The sequence below is a fragment of the Staurois parvus genome, unplaced genomic scaffold (assembly GCF_062004578.1).
Source record: "Staurois parvus isolate SC_StPar_1 unplaced genomic scaffold, SC_StPar_1.0 ptg000596l, whole genome shotgun sequence".
Classification (NCBI taxonomy): Eukaryota; Metazoa; Chordata; class Amphibia; order Anura; family Ranidae; genus Staurois; species Staurois parvus.
In genome coordinates, this window is record NW_028318392.1 from 1511614 (window position 1) to 1531848 (window position 20235).

A 20235-nucleotide genomic window follows, 5' to 3' on the forward strand; every position below is an offset into this window, starting at 1 on the left:
CTTTATAGTGGGAGAAAAAAGGGATGTTAACACAGGTTTTTAAAGATACATGCTCTGTGCTGTCTTCCTGGTCCAGGCTTCACTAGCTAAGTCACTGGCCTGGATCCAATATATAGTGAGAGAAGTCTGAACAACTGCCCTACATAGAGTATCTCTAGGATGATGATTAAAAAAAAACAAAATCAGGACGGTCCTAATTTCAGATTTTAAACAGATCAGCATTGGCAGCTTCCTTATTTAGGTAAATCCTCAGAGGTTCCTTTTATAGGTTGATACACAAAAAAAAATTCAAAACCAGTAAATCTGCATTTATTTCACACATTCAATATGATAAAGGTGAAATAAAAAAGGAAAACCTCATTAACCTGGCTTGCTGGTCTGGCAATTAATATAATCTCTAAATCTGCATTACAATCTTCTACTTCATGTAATGTGTAAATGAGCTCATAAACATAATGAATTACACTTAATAAAAAAGTCTTCTATTGCTAGAAGTTTTAAAAGCACCAAAAATCAGCACAAAAGGGATAATATTATATGCATGGTTTGTTATACAGTACATAAAATACAACATGGTATTTTATGTCTTATTAATGTGTACCTTGCAGTGACAGAATATTCCAAACCTTAGAAATGACAGCTGTCCTCATACAGCAAAGAGTTAATCTGAGGAATTTAGAGAACACTGATTCAGCCTGACTTGCTGTCCTGGCTCATACAGATCTCCTGCCTCAAAAGTAGAAGGACCACACTGATAACTTTCTTTTACAATCTACTTTCAATCAAAGCACTACGATGCCATCCACTGAAACATTTTCTCTGCTGCATTTAATCGTCCTTCTAGGTTTACCTGCCCAGAAATCTTGGGCATTGCAAAGTCCAGACCTGCACACCTACCCTAGGGAAGAATTCACCCTACTCTCAGAAAGTCTTCTCCAGATTGGAACAGGATTAAGAAGAGAAGTTAATTATACCAAAACACAGATCAGCAGTATTTTCCGGCAACTACGGCAGTTTAATTCATCCCTGGCAAACCTATCCGAACAAATCAAACAAGCCAGTAAACTTGGGGAAGAACTTGACACCAAAGCAAGAAGCTTTGAAGATAATGATAAGATGTATGAGGCTCTTGCAGACATTTCTGAAGAACTTGTTAAGCTACAGAAAGAAGGAATATCTCTTGATAATATAATCAAGCCTCTAGAAAAGAAGGTACAGACAGCTCTGGATACAAGAGAAGAGAGAGAATACTTTGTCAACACATCACACATTCTGGTAAGTATCTGGGCTCATTTTAATTCAAAAGTCATTGTTCTATATAACAATACAAAGGGATACTAGATGAAGTTACTAATATTGACTAATACGAATAGTAAATCATCTTTTACCAATTAATCAATATATTTGGACAGAAACAATGTGTTCTAGTTTTTAGTAACACATATGTAGGGATTTCTGTATTGTGTTGGTTGAGAAAAAAAAAATGTCAATATATATTTTTTTAAATTGTTAAGCTGTGCTAATCTAACTGATGAATAAAAATATGGTGCTGCTAGAAAGCGTGTACTCTTTTTGTAACACATAAATTATGCTATTCTTTTAACTGCTGATTATTTGTGCAAATTCATATGTTCTTTATGGATGCATAAACCTTTGAATGCAGTTCAATAAACTACTGATTGTTTTTTGTAATAATTTACTGTTATTTGGGATATGTAGCATTATAATATTGTTCTCTATGGAACGGAACAGTCTAGGAAAGAACTTATTTAAGCAGTAATTATAATTTAGTGTCACTGCTCCAAAATTCAGCTGATCTCGCAACTCTGAGCTCTGTATAAGTGATGGCGCAGGAGTCCTTTTGAGCTACATGTATTTCCTTCCAAATAAAACAACCAGGCAGGCTTTGAAGGCGTCACTGTCCACTATGAGCGTTATTCAAATTGGCAAAACTAGATTATGCTGCTGTCGCCACCCATGAACCACCCAACTTCAACGCGTTTCACCCTTATGGACTTAAACATTGCACCTGCAAGGGTGAAACGCATCAGATGTGGTCAGTCCACAGGTAGAGATGGCAGCATGATGGAGTTTTATTAGTTTGCATAAAGCTTTTATTGGACACTGAAGCCATCATACATCGGCTTATTGTTTGTTTTAGATGGTAAATATAATATCGCCATTTAGAGCAGAAGTTCCAAACTTATTTGATGTTGGGACTCCAATATCTTTATATTTTTGTCAGGGACCCCATGTGCCAATTTACCATTATTTACAGGCCTCAAAAACATGTTTTAATGTAAAATTCTATTGAATATTATTCAAATATTATTTAAAATCTGAATTACAGGTTGTACATCTAGTATGTGGAGCGCCTTGAGTACCCAGTGTGGTACAGCAATCACAAGATTTTTTTTAATTGTGCGTTAAAGTGGGGTGACTGACAGTATGTGCATTACATAATAGGTGTTAAGACTCAACTAATTATTTTGCATATGATTTTCTGAAGACTGGAAATCATGCACTGTTTGTGGCCTATACAGACTAAATTCTAGAGTTGCTTGGACTGAAATATGGTGCAAAATGTAAGTGAAGCTGCTGACTATAACAGCCAATAAGATTCCTTGGTTGGTATTTCCAAAGCAGTCTACAGAATAAAACATGAACCCTGGCTAGATGGTTTCTTAGCTTAATTCTTTTTCTCTAAATTCCAGTTCTCTTCATTTCAAATTAAAGGTAATGTGATTTGTTGCATGAAACTACATTTAAAGAACACCTGCTATGAGGGTGTCCATGATTCTGAAAAGGCTGATGGCTTGGTTGTCATGTTGATCCACTGGCTTTAGTATCTTCTAAATCACCAACAGGGAATAAGTATAGAGCTGAGGAACATTTTTCAGACATTCTTTCACTATTTGCTTATTAGGTAAAGGACTCACATATCCAGACAACTAGTATTTCAAGAAGAAGGACAGCATAGCTGCCACCATATTTATCTTATGACTCTTATGTACATTCTCTCATAACCAATGACAACAGAATATAAATGTTCATTGGACTATGTATTAATCCTAAAATTCACAGTTTTCATTTAACTATATTTTATAAAATATCTCCCAAAACAAAGCAGTCTGGGTTATGATTAATCAATTTATCCAGTATTGATACAAATAAAATATTCACAGCACACTTTGCCTCTTGCAGTCAATCATTGAAAAGCAAAATATGCAAATTGATGCACTTCAGACGATAGTAGACAGCCATCAAGACCACATCAATTCTCAGGAAGCCAAAATACAAAGATTACTAAGAAAGGTAAGTGAACAACTTCGCTATGGCTAAAACATATTATCATGGTTTTACAATATGAGTTTTGGAAGAAGCTAAATATTCTTTTATGTGTATTGATGATCTTGCCTGGTCACGTTTGGCAGTGCTTTACACACATCTTACCATAGTGGCTTTGTGCTCTGTAAACATATTATTGACAAGGCTACAGCTGGAAATACATTCCTCTAAAAGATATATAGCAGCTTATGCATACAGTGAATACATTAGGTGGTTGTCTGGGAAAATATCCTGGAATTCAACGTAAGAGCACTAACACATGGTAAGGGAATGCTGCACAGTATTGAATAACTTTTAGACAATTTGACAATGTATGGGGTACTTACAAAATAACCTTCCTCTGTGAATATTTTTGTTACAAACAAAAGATCAAAAAATCACTTGTACTAGGCCAGTTTAACACATACCTATACAGTATACATAACACAAGTTAAGATAACAGTTAATCAGTGTATTGTACAGGGCGAGCAGAGCTGTGTCTGCGGCTTTGAGTAGGGTGAATAGGATCCAGGCCTGCGGGCCTAGTTTTCTGCTTGCCAGCTATACTACCAATACTGGAAGAAACAGGAAAATAGGAGTGGATGTTTTACTGTATACCTTCACACTTGAGTAATTTGTAGCTTGAAGTTCAAAAAGATGCTCAAACTTAAAAAAATCAGTTGTTCTCTATGGTGCCTGTTCGCATGATCAGGTGTGAACAGGCACCATAGAGAACAATTGACTTTTTAAATTTGAGTGTGTTTGGAGCTTCAAGCTTTGAGCTTCAAGCTACAAATCGTTCAAGTGTGAATGCAGCCTAAGGGAACAAGCATACACTTACCTTATTAATATACAGGTCAAAACCTGCAAGTAAGGGCATTGGCTGAGCGATGGTCAGGGTCACGAATATGACACAAGTGTGTAGCATGGTGAAATTTAGAACTTCATTGAAGGTATAAAGGATACTGTAGATTTGGAATTTCAGTTTTGTGTGGAGTGGATGCAGAAGAATTTGAATCACAACTATACTATATACAGTTGTGTTCAAAATAATAGCAGTGTGTTGAAAAAAGTGAATAAAGCTCAAAATCCTTCTAATAGCTTTTATTTCCATACACACAAATACATTGGGAACACTACACATTCTATTCCAAATCAAAACATGTAGAAAAATATTTCAAATTTGTGTTGTTCCTCTAAAAAAATTGAAGAAAAGTGAATATTAGACTGTTCAAAAAAACAGCAGTGCTTGTATTCTTCTTTACAAACTCAAACATTCACTATATAAACTGAAAAATGTTTGAAGATTTTGCTTTCCTTTGAATTACTTAATTAATATTTAGTTGTATAAGCACTGTTTCTGAGAACTGCTATACATCTGTGTTGCATGGAGTCAACCAACGTCTGGCACCTGTGAACAGGTATTCCAGCCCAGGATGATTGGACTACATTCCACAATTCTTCTCTATTTCTTGGTTTTGCTTCAGAAACTGCATTTTTTATGTCACCCCACAAGTTTTCTATTGGATTAAGATCCGGGGATTGGGCTGGCCACTCCATAACGTCAATCTTGTTGGTCTGGAACCAAGATGTTGCACGTTTACTGGTGTGTTTGGGGTCATTGTCTTGTTGTAACACCCATTTCAAGGGCATTTCCTCTTCAGCATAAGGCAGCATGACCTCTTCAAGTATTCTGATGTATTCAAACTGATCCATGATCCCTGGTATGTGATAAATAGGCCCAACACCGTAGTATGAGAAACATCCCCATATCATGATGCTTGCGCAACCATGCTTCACTGTCTTCACAGTGTACTGTGGCTTGAATTCAGTGTTTGGGGGTCGTCTGACAAACTGTCTCCAGCCACTAGACCCAAAAAGAACAATCTTACTTTCATCAGTCCACAAAATGTTGCGCCATTTCTCTTTAGGCCAGTCAATGTGCTCTTTGGCAAATTGTAACCTCTTCAGCACGTCTTTCTTTCAACAGTGGGACTTTGGGGGGGGGGGGGTTCTTGCAGATAGCTTGGCTTCACATAGGTGTCTTCTAATTGTAACAGTACTCACAGGTAACTTTAGACCTTCTTTGATCTTCCTGGAGCTGATTGTTGGCTGAGTCCTTGCCATTTTGGCTATTCTTCTATCAATTCGAATGGTAGTTTTTCTCTTTCTTCCACGTCTTTCAGGTTTTGGTTGCCATTTTAACCATTAGCCGCCCGGCCAATGGCCGTTTGGTGGCTTGAAAAGCGATGCAGCTTTCCGGGTGCACGCCATTTGGCGTGCTCCCGCACATGCGCGGTTTGCGCGGTTGCAGAGCGACGCAGCAGTGCGATCTGTCACCGCCCGTGCACCTCGGACACGGCCGATGACAGATCCGAGTACCGGCTCCCGTTGCCGGTACCATGTGACCTGCTGTGACCAATCACAGCAGGTCACATGACAGTTGTATACAATGGATGGCTTCATTCATGATGCCATCCATTGTATACTAGTGCCTAGCTGTGAATGGTCACAGCTAATCACATGCACATGTCATGTGATTAGCTGTGACCAAATCACAGCTAAGCACAAAAAAAAAAAGAAAAAAAAAAAGCTGAATGAATCGATTTCATTCAGGTAAATGCTTGCTTATAGCAAAGTAATTCTTTGCTATAAGCAAATTGTGTAAAAAAAAAAAAAAAAAAAAAAAAATACTGATCACTTCCCCAAAGTAGTACAGTGTTACTATGGTAACATTGTACTATTTTGGTCATAGTAAAATATGAAAAAAAATCTTAAAAAAAATTAAAAAAATGTAATAAAAAATTAAATATAATAAAAAAATAAAAAAAAAAATAAAAAAAAATTTTTTTTTTTCATACTGTCACCAGTCAGTGTCGCTGTTCACCGCCATGCCAGTTATATGATGACGCTGTACTGCACTGGTGACAGTATGTAAAAAAAAAAATAGTGAAAATAATTTTTTTAATTTTTTAATTTTCCGAAAAATTATGACAAAAAAATACAACTTCAAAAAACTCGCCATGCCTCTTATGAAGTACGTCGGATTGTCTACTCTGCAAAAAGGGGTCATTTGGGGGATATCTGTACTGTTCTGACATTCTTGGACCTCAAGATATTAGATTGGCTGTCAGTACTTCAGGATTGATCAATATTCAGATCTATACCATAGTTTGTGAACTCTGTAACTTTCCTACAAACTAAAAAATACATCCTAATTTGGGTTATTTTCACCAAAGACATGTAGCAGAATACATCTCGGCCTAAATTTATGAAGAACAATTATTTATTTGTAAACTTTTATAACAGAAACAAAGAAAAATGTGTTTTTTTTTCAAAATTTTTGGTCTTTTTTTGTTAATTTAGCAAAAAATAAAAACCCCAGCGGTGATTAAATACCACCAAAAGAAAGCTCTAGTTGTGTGAAGAAAATGATCAAATTTTAGTTTGGGTACAATGTTGTATGACCGCGCAATTGTCATTCAAAGTGTGAGAGCGCTGAAACCTGAAAACTGGCCTGGGCAGGAAGGTGTAAAATTGCACGGTATTGAAACGGTTAAAGCATTTGCAATCATTTTAGCTGAGCAGCCTATCATTTTCTGCACTTCTTTATATGTTTTCCCCTCTCCAATCAACTTTTTAATCAAGGTACGCTGTTCTTCTGAACAATGTCTGGAACGACCCATTTTCCTCAGAATTTCAGAGAGAAATGCACTGTAACCAGCATGTACAACATTTGCTGCCTTCCTTCCTTAAATAAGGACAATAATTGCCACCTGTTTTTCAAAGAATGAATGACCTCACTAATAGAACTTCACACTGCTATTATTTTGAACATGCCCCTTTCAATTAGTGATTCAATTACACAGAATCAGCAGCATGCATGTCATGACTGTTGGGTCTGTTGGATTTCTATTACTCTACTACACCTGCTAGTAAATTATTTGCCATGTAGAAATATCATTTCTACCAAAAACAGTGATTGATCAGGTTAGTGATGTCTGACTGCTATTATTTTGAACACAACTGTATGTGGACATTATGTTTGCACTTTGATCATTATGTAATCCAAAAGGTGGAACTTTGGAACCACTGGACACGATCATGTGGGGATATATCTAATAATTAGAGTGTTACTTAATATGATGTATTATAAATGTAGGAAGTGTATGTATATTGAATTGTTTATACATTTGCACTGTATATGATAAGAGTATAGAACATACAATATATCGAGCAGTGCAACACTCTAAACATATAGCTAAATTGAGTAGATGGGACAAAACTGCATCTTTATGAAGAACCAGTTGTGGTTTAGAGCTGCCCAACAATAATTTACAAAAATTAGGTGTGTTGACCAAGAGCAGCTTGAGACTATTAGGACAGTCTGAAACAGTGCAGGTAAATGCCCGTCCTGCACACCAAGAGCCATTTATTAATCTAGCCCACTACACAACTGGTGGTGTACAACCCTAATTCTAAATGCATTTTATGTACTCTCCTCTGTTAAGTAAAGCCAAATGTATAGGGGTTATATTCAAAGCTGATATTTATTAGGAGAATTTAATAAATATTGAAAATCATTACTACAGAAAATGTATAAATATTTCAAATTGTAATACACTAGGAAACTTAAAAGTCAAAGAATCAAATGTTTAATCAATGCATAATGACTTTAAACATATTATGCAGACCGGCTCGAAAAACCTGAAGGCCAAAAAGAGACGTAATCTAAGAATTCGAGAGAATAGTAAAGATGGACATATCTGCCAGAGTAAGTCCTCATTTTCCTCCTACATAGAAATGTTCACATCAGCCAATGAAACCAAAGACGTTTGCAATCTAATGTCTCTATAACAAACATATAAACACATTCAAGGGCATGCACTCTAGAGTGAATTAATCTGTAAGCATGTTTACGGACTCTTGTAGCAAACCTGATTGGCTGGGGAGACACACAGAAAGTGTCCTTGGTAGTCATCGGTAGTAATTAAATTCAGGACCCCCTCTCTGTTAACTACTAATCAATCATGCTGCCCATTTCTATTGTAATAGTAGAACAAAACAGCTATAGTAATAAGCTACAATTTCTATCATTCTTATTTGTAAAACAACTTAGCACATACAGTGCCTTGAAAAAGTATTCATACTCCTTTAATTTTCCACATTTTGTCATGTCACAATCAAACACGTAAATGTATTTTATTGGGATTTTATGTGATAGACCAACACAAAGTGGCACATAATTGTGAAGTGGAAGGAAAATTATAAATGTTTTTCAAAATTTTTTACAAACAACTGAAAAGTGTGGCGTGCATTTGTATTCAGCCCCCTGAATCAATACTTTGTAGAACCATCTTTCATTGCAGTTACAACTGAAAGTTTTTTTTGATATGTCTCTACCATCTTTGCACATCTAGAGGATTTGCAATTGGATTTAGGTCTGGACTTTGACTGGGCCATTCTAACACATGAATATGCTTTGATCTAAACCATTCCATTGTAGCTCTGGCTGTAAGTTTAGGGTCGTTGTCGTGCTGGAAGGTGAACCTCCACCCCATTCTCAAGTCTTTTGCAGACTCTAACAGTTTTTCTTCTAAGATTGCCTTGTATTTGATCTTCATCCATCTTCCCATCAACTCTGACCAGCTTCCCTGTCCCTGCTGAAGAAAAGAGTCCCCACAACATAATGCTGCCATGGACATGTTTCATGGGGGAATGGTGTGTTCAGGGTGATGTGCAGTGTTAGTTCTCTGCCAAAAGTTAAATTATGGTCTCATCTGACCAGAGCACCTTCTTCCACATGTTTGCTGTGTCCTCCACATGGCTTGTCGCAAACTGCAAACGGGACTTCTTATGGCTTCTTTCAACAATGGCTTTCTTCTTGCCACTCTTCCATAAAGGCCAGATTTGTGGAGTGCACAACTAATAGTTGTCCTGTGGACAGATTCTCCAACCTGAGCTGTGGATCTGTGCAGCTCCTCCAGGGTTACCATGGGCCTCTTGGCTGCTTCTCTAAATAATTCTCTCCTTGCCTGGCTTGTCAGTTTAGGTGAACAGCCATGTATCGGTAGGTTTGCAGTTGTGCCATACTCTTTCCATTTTTGGATGATGGATTGAACAGTGCTCTGTGAGATGTTCAAAGTTTGCAATATTTTTTTATAACCTAACCCTGCTTTAAACGTCTCCACAATTTTATCCCTGACCTGTTTTGTGTGTTCCTTGGCCTTCGTGTTACTGTTTGTTCACTGATGTTCTCTAACAAACCTCTGAGCGCTTCACAGAACAGCTGTATTTATACTGAGATTAAATTACACACAGGTAGACTCTATTTACTAGTTAGGTGACTTCTAAAGGTAATTGGTTCCACTAGATTTTAGTTAGGGGTATCAGAATAAAGGGGGCTGAATACAAATGCATGCCACACTTTTCAGATATTTATTTGAAAAAAATTTGAAAACCATTTATCTTTTTCCTTCCACTTCACAAGTATGTGCCACTTTGTGTTGGTCTATCACAAAAAAAACCAATAAAATACATGTACGTTTTTCGTTGTAACAAAATATGGAAAATTTCAAGGGGCATGAATGCTTTTTCAAGGCACTGTAAGTAAGTGCAAGATCAACTAGGCACCTCAGCGACAAAGATTATCAAACAAGGACCCTAGTAAGTAGTGTAGGTCACCCTTTAAAGTGATCATGTATTCATGCAGTAATAAAATGGGAGAGTCTACTTCTCCAACTCTGCTCCAAGATGGTCATTATTCCCTCTGGACCATTCTGACACTGACAACACACCCTTCTCTACCTCCACTTGGATATCCCAGAGCTGTTTTTAAACAATGCAAAGGAGCCCTTTTGTTGCATGAAGGTAGGGTCTTCCATTGAGCTATTTGCAGAATAGGGCCTAGTCCATTGCTCTAATTTTATTACTGTTTAAGCAGACCAGACTAGCAATATGTCAGCTTCCTGTTTTCTTGTTTATGTTGTCGTATTCCAGAAATGCTACAAGTAATTCATTCCTACATGAGTCAATCCATACCAGACTATCACAGTTGGGACTTATACCATTGTATTGCTTCCTTGAATCAGGATATGTATTGCTACCCTATGCATATTAGGTCATTTTAACCGAGTGGAAGGCTCTCCTTTACTTTTTAAATTTTTAAACACAAAAAATAACTTTACTGAAAGAGGGAGCAGTGTCTGTGTCTGTACAGCCGCTGCATCCCAATTGACATGCATGAGACTATCTGCACAGGGATGCTCATACCTGTACATCCCTGTGTGGATAAACATGGCCCTCGCATGGGCATATTCTGTAGAACACCCATGTGAATGAGGTCAGATAAAACAGTCTTTTGTTCCACCATGTCTACACTAGTCACAAGCCTCTGCTACTTTAGCACGCCATGATGTTCTTGGTTATGATGCAGCAGATACATAGCTAATCTCTAAAACTTAACATAAAAAACTTGGGGATTCCTTTTAGCATGCATAAGACTTTATTCATTTTTCCATTCTAAGACCCAAAATATGACATGTCCGTGACTTAAAAACAGATGACCATAATCTTTTGAATTCATTTAAGTACTTTTCTGTAAGTAAGAGTGTGGTTAACGCTGAGCCAGCTATACACCCTGGCAGATATTCCCCTTGATACAATGAAACATTCTATATTTGCATGTCTTTCAACCATCTTTCACTGCCACCTTTTAACCTTTTGAGTCAAGCAATCTGGACCAATGGCTATTTTTAATAATATTAGAGGCCCTCTGCACAGCCAAAAATAATTTACTTGCTGGAAAATGTTCTAATTTACATTGCTCTAAAATGGTCTTCATCAAAAATGTAATACCCATAAACTATTCAAGTTATCAAAAGTATTATTTAAATATTTTCTTTAAACAGCACAACACTGAAGAAAATCCATCTCTTCACTGACACAAAAGAAACACTATGCTGTCAAAGTATAATGGAGCCTTGAAGACTATCCAAGATATAATTTATTTGTCTGGGATTTTTCTATTTGATGACAAGAAAGCTGTCAATGTTGGTGCTTTGTATCACTATGTAGTATAAATCATAGGGTGTGCATGTTTCATTTAAAGCTGAAATCTAGCTTTACTCACATCACTTACCTGTAATGAAGTATGTCCCACAATGTGCAGGCTACTGGATCTTGGAGAAATCTTTACTGCAGGGATGCCTGTCTTCTTCCTGTCTCTAAACGTTTGGTGCTGTAATGGTTAACAGCTTTAATTCTTCAGACAAAACAACAGTACAGACAGTCTAACAGGGGCACCCTCTTCCATTAAGAAAAGTTATTTCACTGATTACATAGTCTGTAATATGATTGGTTAATTGGGGGATGGGGGGATCTTGTGACTGACACCCCCATTCATCACATTATAGGCAGTGTAATCAATTAAATAATGTTCTCAATGGAGGAGGAAGAATTAGGGGTGTGTCCTTGTTGGACCATCTATACTGCTGTCCTGCCTGAAGACCCCAGGCTGTTAACTACTGCAGTGCTGGATGTTCATGGTAAGGAAGAGGACAGGTATCCCTGAAGATTTCTCCAATATCCAGCTGACTGTACAACGTGAGACACACATACATTTTTTTAACTTCAGCTTTACGCATTAGTCATAATATTGGTGCTTGTTAAATTAAAAGAATAAGACCACATTTTGGGCACATCCGTAAACTAAGCAGCGTTTTATGAAAAGAAGCATTATATGGAACTTGTCTCAAAACAATGTACTTCAAAAAGGGTCAAATGATGTACACATGCTATGTTGAATGTAATAATTACTGGCAAATTTGCATTGACAGTTGAATATGTTGATGACAGAAGGCTTTTCAAATAAATAAAATACCTCTTGGTAAATTCTCTGTAGTAGCTATACTAAATGGAAATTAGGGTAGAGAGTTTGTATAAGTTCACTAGCTTAACCTATATAAATGATTTACATCAAATGTAGAAGGATTAGAACTCTGTGCAATTCTTTCTACAGTACAGAAAGTAATGGGAAATCCACAATTGTTTCTGTTTCAATATTTTTATTAAAGTTTTCAAAAAAACCACAACTGTTGTGTAGTCATTATTCAAGTGCATGATCAAGTGAGAGCCCGCAACGCAGGCAGAATAGACTTCAAACAGGCAAATCACAAAGACATTGATGGTGTACTGTATGTTTGCATGTATACAGTACATAAGTAAAAATTTAGGTCAAAGATATCACCAACATTGTTCAGAATGAATAAAAATTGCAGGCAACATCAATCAGAAGGATACAAGTCCTGTGATAATATGCCTGCCGAGGCACAATAAATGAATGTAACAAAGATAACCAGCATCATATGAGATGACTTTTGTCCAATGAGAGACAAATATGACATTATAAGTAAAGAGGAAGAAAAAGAAAGTGATAAGAAGAGGAAAGAAGAGGAAAAGCCACAGCCTGCCCAAACGCCCTCCCCAGTCGCCATTGTGATAAAGTTGGAGAATTAAGGTATTGTATCCATGGGTTGTGTGAGGAAGTGTCTGGCAAGATGCTAGCCATCTTTTCATTAATCATTATCAATGTAAGTTTCCCTTTCATCACTGCAAGGTCCACTACTAGCCTCTTCCACACAATTGCAACAGCTATTTTGTCCGCTACGAACATGAGATGGATCAAGGTTTGGGAGTGTCTGGCTACCTCTTCAATAGGTTTGTTAAGTAAAGCTACTCTGGGGTTTTTAACAATATTTATGATTGTCACAGGATATATCAGGATGTAAACTTATATCCAAAAAAGATTACCTTATTGTATGACCAGCAAATACAAAAAAAATAATATAGAGTATACAACTGCGGCACAAGTCATAATGAACACTATTAAAAAATAGCTTTCCTTTTCAATCCAACAGCAGCGCTACCATTTTCTGTATAATGCAATGCAATATGGCAAACTGGAGACATTCTGTACACAGATGATGTTCAGAACACCCCCCAGAAATATAATTTCCTGCTTGTGTGATTGGATCACTGATTTTCCCAGAAGTCTGCACTAAGATAAAAATCATATTTTTGCTATCCCCTGCAACAAAAAAGTCAATTTTGGTGAGATAGTCCCAAAGGGATTGAGTCTAAAGGGATGCAAACCCTGCAACTCTCCTCATTAGAGCCTTGCAGGTGCAGCAGCTGATTGATAATTATGAAACCACTCCTGTACAGATTCATGCGGATCATGGACACAAATAAACAAACAGCCCAACCCAAGCTGACCATATTCTAGACCTAGTACTGACACATGAGAATCGACTGTCTGATGTTGAGGTGGGAGAAAATTTTGATTCTAGCGATTACAAATGTCTTTGGCTTGATATTAAAACAAGAACTGAAAAATCATATACAAAAACAAAAGTTTTAGATTTCAAAAGGACAAATTTTGCTGAAATGGGTACATTTCTAAAAAATTAATTGAAAGGTTGGAGTAAAATGACAGGAGTTATTAATCAGTGGGCACTGTTAAAGCCTTCCATCCTAGAGGCAACCAGATTATGTCAGGCAAGTTAGCAAGAATACACGGTAGAAAAAAACAACATGGTTTACTAAAGCAGCAAGTAGGATAGTAAAGGAGAAAAATAATCAGCATATAGAAGATTCAAGTAAACAGGAGGTGTAGTTGACAGAGAAGAGTATAAAAATATACAAAAGGAGGCCTAACACATTATCAGTGCTGCCAAAGCACAGAAAGAAGAGGAAATTGCTAATTCTATTAAGAAAGGAGATAAAACCTTTTTTAGTTACATTGGAGGTAGAAAGAAAAAATACAATGGGTTCACTAAAATGAAAACTGGGTACAACACTTATGTTCAGGGAGACCTGGATGTAGCAAACCATTTAAACAATTACTTCTGTTCAGTCTTCTCAGATATAAATTGCTCTAGCAATAACAAGATGGGGAATCATATTGGTTCTAGTAATGACAGTTCATTTTTAGGATTTCTGAAGACAAAGGTAGCAGAGGAACTGGCTCGGTTAAAGCTTATTAAAGCAATGGGCCCTGATGATATTCATCTCAGAATCCTAAGAGAATTTCAAGGTATAGTTGTTGACAATCTTTTTAATCAATCTCTTCAAAAAGGAGAAGTTCCCCATGACTGGTGAACAGCTAATATTGTACCTATCCACAAGAAGGGCAGCAAGGTAAAAGCTGCCAATTACAGGCCACCGAGTTTAACATCAGTTGTGGTCAAGTTAATGGAAGTACTTCTGAAAAGAAGGATCATTGATCACTTAGAAATACACAACTTGCTGAACCCAAAGCAGCATGGTTTTACTGAGGGATAATCATGTCAGAATAAACTGATTTTTTTTACCATATTATCGATGTGTTGGACCAAGGTGGTGCTGTGGACATAGCATAGCTTGATTTTAGCAAGACATTTAATACAGTTCCACATAATGAACTAATACAAAAGTTGTACAAGCTAGAACTTAACCATTGTGTGGTTCAGTGGATATGTAGTTGGCTAAAGGATGGATACCAGAATGTGGTTGTTAATGGAGTTCATTTGGAGACCAGTCACTAGCGGTGTACCACAAGGCTCTCTACTAGGTCCTGTTCTATTTAATCTATATGAAAGTGATTTTAATAAAGGGTTGTTGGATAAGGTATGTATTTTTGCTGATGATACAAAGGTATGTAATAGGGTTGATATCCCTGGAGTTGTCTGTAACATTGAACATGATTTGGCATTGCTGGGAGATTGGTGAAAGAAGTGGAAACAGCAGTTCAATGTTTCTAAATGTAAAATAATGCATCTAGGGAAAAAGAATCCCTTGAGAGAGTGCAGCATTGGGGGTAAAGTGTTGGCCAGCACTGCAGAGGAAAAGGATTTGGAGGTACTTATTTCAGATGATTGAAAAATTAATAGTGTGACCAGACAGTGAGGAAAGTGAATAGAATTCTAGGATGCATCACTGGAGGGATCACCAGCAGGAGGAAAGAGCAAGTCCTGATTCCCCTATATAGATCTTTAGTGAGATCTCATTTAGAATACAGTGTAAACTTCTGGAAACCTCACTTATAAAAAAGATATTGATAAGATAAAACAAGTCCAGAGACGGATAACAAAAATGGTGAAAGGTCTGGGAGATAAACTTATCAAAAGTGACTTCGGGAACTTAATATGTACAATTTGGAGAAAAGAAGGGAAAGCGGAGACATGATTGAAACCTTTAAATACATCAAGGAGGTGAATAAGGTTTAGGAGGGCATTATTTTCAACACGAAAAAAACAAAATCAAGAACATGGGGACATGACCTCAAACTAACTGGAGGAAAGTTCAAAACTAATGTTAGTATTGAAAGTAAAACTATAAGTGGGCTCTTACACTCTCCAAATACCATGAACTAAATAAAACCAAATAAATATAAAAAACAAATAAAAGAGATATAGTGCCTTTCCTCCAAGCTAAATTACTGCATGCACAGAACCATAATACCATTCATATATTACCAAAAGTGAAATACAAATATAGTGAAACCTTATGTACACCTGCACAATAGAGGTGTGTTGCAATATTTTTGTAGCTGCCTCTTTAACAGCAGGTGCGTTGAAAATTATTTTTGTAGCTGCCCCTTTAAGAGCACCTGGTGGTGCTCCTAGTTGGGAAAGTGAAAATATAAGTGGGCGCTTACAATCCCCATAGACTCCCCGCACTCAGTATCCAAATGCCATGAACCAAAATAACATAAACAATAAATAGTGCTACATGCAGTCCAACACAATATGGTAATACTGTTTCTGTGCCACCAAATCTTCCCAAAGTGCTTCATCTCCTGTGTCACCACAACGCACTCACCAAAGATTCATGACCCTCTGATTTAATAGAAAAGGTCATAAAGCGCTGTTTGCACAGATGCTCTCCACCTGCTGGTCCTCACTCTTCCTCCAATCACCACTTGTCCTGTGTACCCGATGTCTTTCCATTGCTGTCACTCAAGGACCACAGAGACAGAGTCTCAATGTGCAGTATTTAATTAAGACTTAGCAATAAAAAGTATTAAAAATTTTACACTTACAAAGTGTGGTGCCTAAAATCTCGGCACCAATACACTCAGCGTCTGTGCACCGCCGTTCCACTTCCTGAACCACGGCATTGATGGAGAGACATTGGGTACACAGGACAAGTGATGATTGGAGGAAAAGTCAGGAACAGAAGTTGGAGAGCATCTGGGGCAAATAGCGCTTTATGACCTTTTCTTTTAAATAAGAGGGTCATGGATCTTTGGTGAGTGCATTGCGGTGACATGGGAGGTGAAGCACTTTGGGAAGATTTGGTGGCACAGAAACAGTATGTCCAGATTGATATTGGACTGCATGTAGCACTATTTATTGTTAATCTTAGTATTATTGTACTGAAAGGGTAGCTGATGCTTGGAATAAACTTCCAGCAGAGGTAGTGAGTCAGTCAACAGTAAATGGTTTCAAGCATGCTTGGGACAAATTTAGATCTATACTCAGACAAAAATGTAATGAAAAAACCTAAAAAAAAACAAACAAAAAACTGGCAGACTCAATGGACCTCTCTTCTGCCGTCATTTTTTCTGTTTCTTCAGAATAACAAAATTTGTTAAAATCCTTGCAATATACATTGATCACTCAGAGGGGAATGGTTTTTCTCAACAAAAGTGAAGTTATTCTTTAAATGTTATCAATGGTCAAACCTTAAAACCATGTATTCATTTCCACATTGTATTTCAATTATTTCTAGCCTATTCATGTTAACCTACATGACCTTGAAGTATGTAAACTTACTGTGAAGATCCACACTTATTTACTTCCTTGAATTCTGTGACACACATTTCATAGAACCTGCTTTCTGATCTACAGAGTTGCTGAGAAGAGGAGTTTCCGGAGGCAGAGTCAGTACAGGAAACACTGCTTGAAGGCAGCAAGGTACCATGGGATATGTAGTCCTTAGAAACTAAGAGTAACTGTTGTAAAGTGCTGAGCTAACTGTTGACGCTACATAATTCCTGTATAATAATAATAATAAATAATAGACAGCAGAGGAGAAGCTGCAAAGCATGCAGGGAATCCAGGAAGTTATGGAAAGAGATAGCCAACAGGCAGGCAGAACTCACAACATGAAAGGAGACTTTTCAAGTGAGATGATATTGGATTGTCAAATATAATTATTGTTTTGTATTGGTATTGCAATGTTGATGTTATAACATGAACATATATGCTGTGCTGGTAGAATTCCCTTAAATATATTTATTGTAGAAAGAAAAATGATTTAGTGTGAAAACTGGTGTAATTCATTCTTTATCCTGAGCATGTAATGCTCTGCTACAATTGTAACATAAATCCCCTGTAAGCACCAAGCCAGTTGTGTTGTAGATTAAGACTATGTGCCAAGTAGGGTGAAGTTCAGAAAGCTGAGTGCACATTTTTATCTTGCTCTTCCATACATCTAGTTCCCATTAAACAGGCCACTTTCATGCAGACAAAGCATAGCAGAACATAACAATAAACAATAATAGAGAGAAAGAATTACTTTTGGTTTAGAAAGATTAATTGTTCCCCAGTCAGGACATATTTATTGTGACCTCTGGTTGCAGAACACATTCCATCTCCTCCTCTGTGTCTTAAAGATTTATTTCATGGGGAAATTTAATGTGAGAGTTTCGGAAGTGCAATTATCCTATGGTGCTGCAAGTTACAACATTTTATGACAAATGAATGTCAGAAATATATCTTTCTTTGCTTTTCACTTTATTTTGTTCTGTTTATAATGTTTATTTAAAGGCAAAGTGCAGTAATTTACAACAATATTATTTATTGTTCCAACTGTATTTAACTGATGAACTGTAATATCTGATTGGCCTCTATGGGTTAATGCACTTTGCCCATCAACATTGCTCTGTGCATTCCGCTTAAAGGACTGATCCCCCACTACCCATTAAGGATTGGCACCTTTGGGGGGCAGGGGGGAGCGAGTACCCAAATTTGACATGTACCCGCTCCCACTTCCGGTTTGATTGCCTAGGCGATCGGAAACGGAAGGTGTCCTCTCTCCCTCTCCAAAGTCTTTTGAGACACGTGACATGTCCCAGAAGACTACAGGACCATTCACGAAGCGCAGTGCTACTCACGCATGCGCACTGGGTACCCGGCTGTGCAGCCGCAAGCTATCACAGGGCGGTGCCCACACTGAAGATGCCGGCCTCCTGAAATACAGGATGCCGGTGAAACGGACTGCAGGGGATACACCACGAGACCGAGGGACAGGTACGTGGCTGTTTTTTAAAAGTCAGCAGCTACAGTTTTTGTAGCTGCTGACTTTTATTTTTTGACAGCGTGAGTGGAACTCCGCTTTAAAAATAAAGTTAAATAAACCCATAATAATTTGAATTTAAACTGTTACTAATTCCACAACAGTAAAATCTGTCTGTATATGCAGTAAAGCATGCTTGTTATACTCGATGTGGAACATAAGGGGTTAATCCTCTGCATTGTGTAATAAGGCAGTTTGATCCTTTTTTCTCTGTTCCTCCCCTTTTTCAAGCATCCACCTCTTATCTCCAGACTGAGCTGTAGGCATGCACATGCTCAGTTTAGTGTGTATTGCTAGAGAGGATTTTTTTTTTATTGGGAGAGTGCATGTGATCAGCAGAGGCCCAATCAGCACTAGTCAGACAGAGGTCAGGGGTTTTGCATCCTCCTAGAGCAGAAAGAAAACTCCTCCTACAAGCTTTAGCTAGTGTTGAGCTGGACACTGATAGAAGTCACAAGACTGCTCTAACGTCTGATGAGAAAAGGTATTTAGCAGTTAATATTTACAAAAATAATTGTACTTCCATGTTGTGTGCACTGTGGGAGACCGGATATAGTGAATGCAGGGTGGCAAAACATGCAACATGGTGTGATTCTGCCACAACTGTCGAGCAACAGTATCACACAGCAATTGCAGGAAAACACACTTTTAAAAATTGCGCTAAACTTGTCACTCAAAAAGGAGTTTCGTTTGGACGACAAACATACATAGGGCAGCCCATTGAAGTGAATGGGCTGCCATATGTGTGACATGTGGAAACACATGTAAATCACGCTTTCAGAAACACAAACGGGAACACTCATTCCCGCGATGCGAAATCTGAACAGGGCTTAACTTTTCAGGTCTACATGAAAAGAAATGTCAATACATATAGGAACTGTATCTATTTTTTAACAATTGTTACAAAAATATATTAGAAAAACTAAATACTTGTGTTACATAGTTATATAGTTAGTCTGGGTGAAAAAAGACAAAAGTCCATCTATTTCAACCATAAAGAAAAACAAAACAAAAAGTTATAATCCTACACCCACAGTTGATCCAAAGGAAGGTAAAAAAAACCCAGCAAAGCATGATCCATTTTGCTCCTGCAGGGGAAAAAATTCCTTCCTGATCCCCCGAGAGGCAATCGGTTTAATTCAGTAACAATGACTGCAAATATCAATGAAATACATTGGTATTAGCAATCATAATGTGTTAAAAAAAAAAATCCTGATCACTTGACCAGAGTAGTTCAATGTTACTATGGTAACATTGTATTGCTTTGGTCACAGTGTGCTGAAAAATAAAATAGTAAAAAAAAGAAAAAATTCTATAGAAAATAAAAAAAATAGAAACATTTGAAAAAAATACAAATTCAATTATTATTATTATTTTCACCAAAGAAATGTAGCAGATACATTTTGACCTAAATTTATGAAGAAATGTTATTTATTTGCAAAATGTTATAACAGAAACAAAGAAAAGTGTGTTTTTTTCAAAAGTTTCAGGTTTTTTTTTTGTTTTACTTAGCAAAAAATAAAAAACTCAGTGGTGATTAAATATCACCAAAAGAAAACTGTATCT

The 20235-nt window shown here is 37.1% G+C and overlaps 2 protein-coding genes across 3 annotated transcripts in view; one reads left to right on the top strand and one right to left on the bottom strand.

Annotated features, from left to right (window-relative positions):
* The window catches only part of DOCK8 (dedicator of cytokinesis 8), a 195378-nt gene that overhangs the window by 93695 nt on the left and 81448 nt on the right, over window positions 1-20235 (bottom strand). The window lies entirely within an intron of this gene.
* On the top strand, window positions 710-12419 carry LOC149449909 (angiopoietin-related protein 3-like). Its single transcript, XM_089692585.1, has 4 exons — window positions 710-1275; window positions 3205-3315; window positions 8020-8101; window positions 11238-12419. Exons 1-4 carry the CDS (start codon window positions 796-798, stop codon window positions 11246-11248), a joined length of 684 nt encoding a protein of 227 aa, XP_089548711.1. The 5' UTR covers window positions 710-795; the 3' UTR covers window positions 11249-12419.

What these genes read in the sequence shown, in the direction of transcription:
- LOC149449909 (XM_089692585.1), top strand. Translation starts at nt 796, where the DNA reads ATGCCATCCACTGAAACATTTTCTCTGCTGCATTTAATCGTCCTTCTA. An exon ending in TCAACACATCACACATTCTG is followed by an intron (nt 1,276 to 3,204) that starts GTAAGTATCTGG and finishes TGCCTCTTGCAG; the next exon opens with TCAATCATTGAAAAGCAAAA. An exon ending in TACAAAGATTACTAAGAAAG is followed by an intron (nt 3,316 to 8,019) that starts GTAAGTGAACAA and finishes CATATTATGCAG; the next exon opens with ACCGGCTCGAAAAACCTGAA.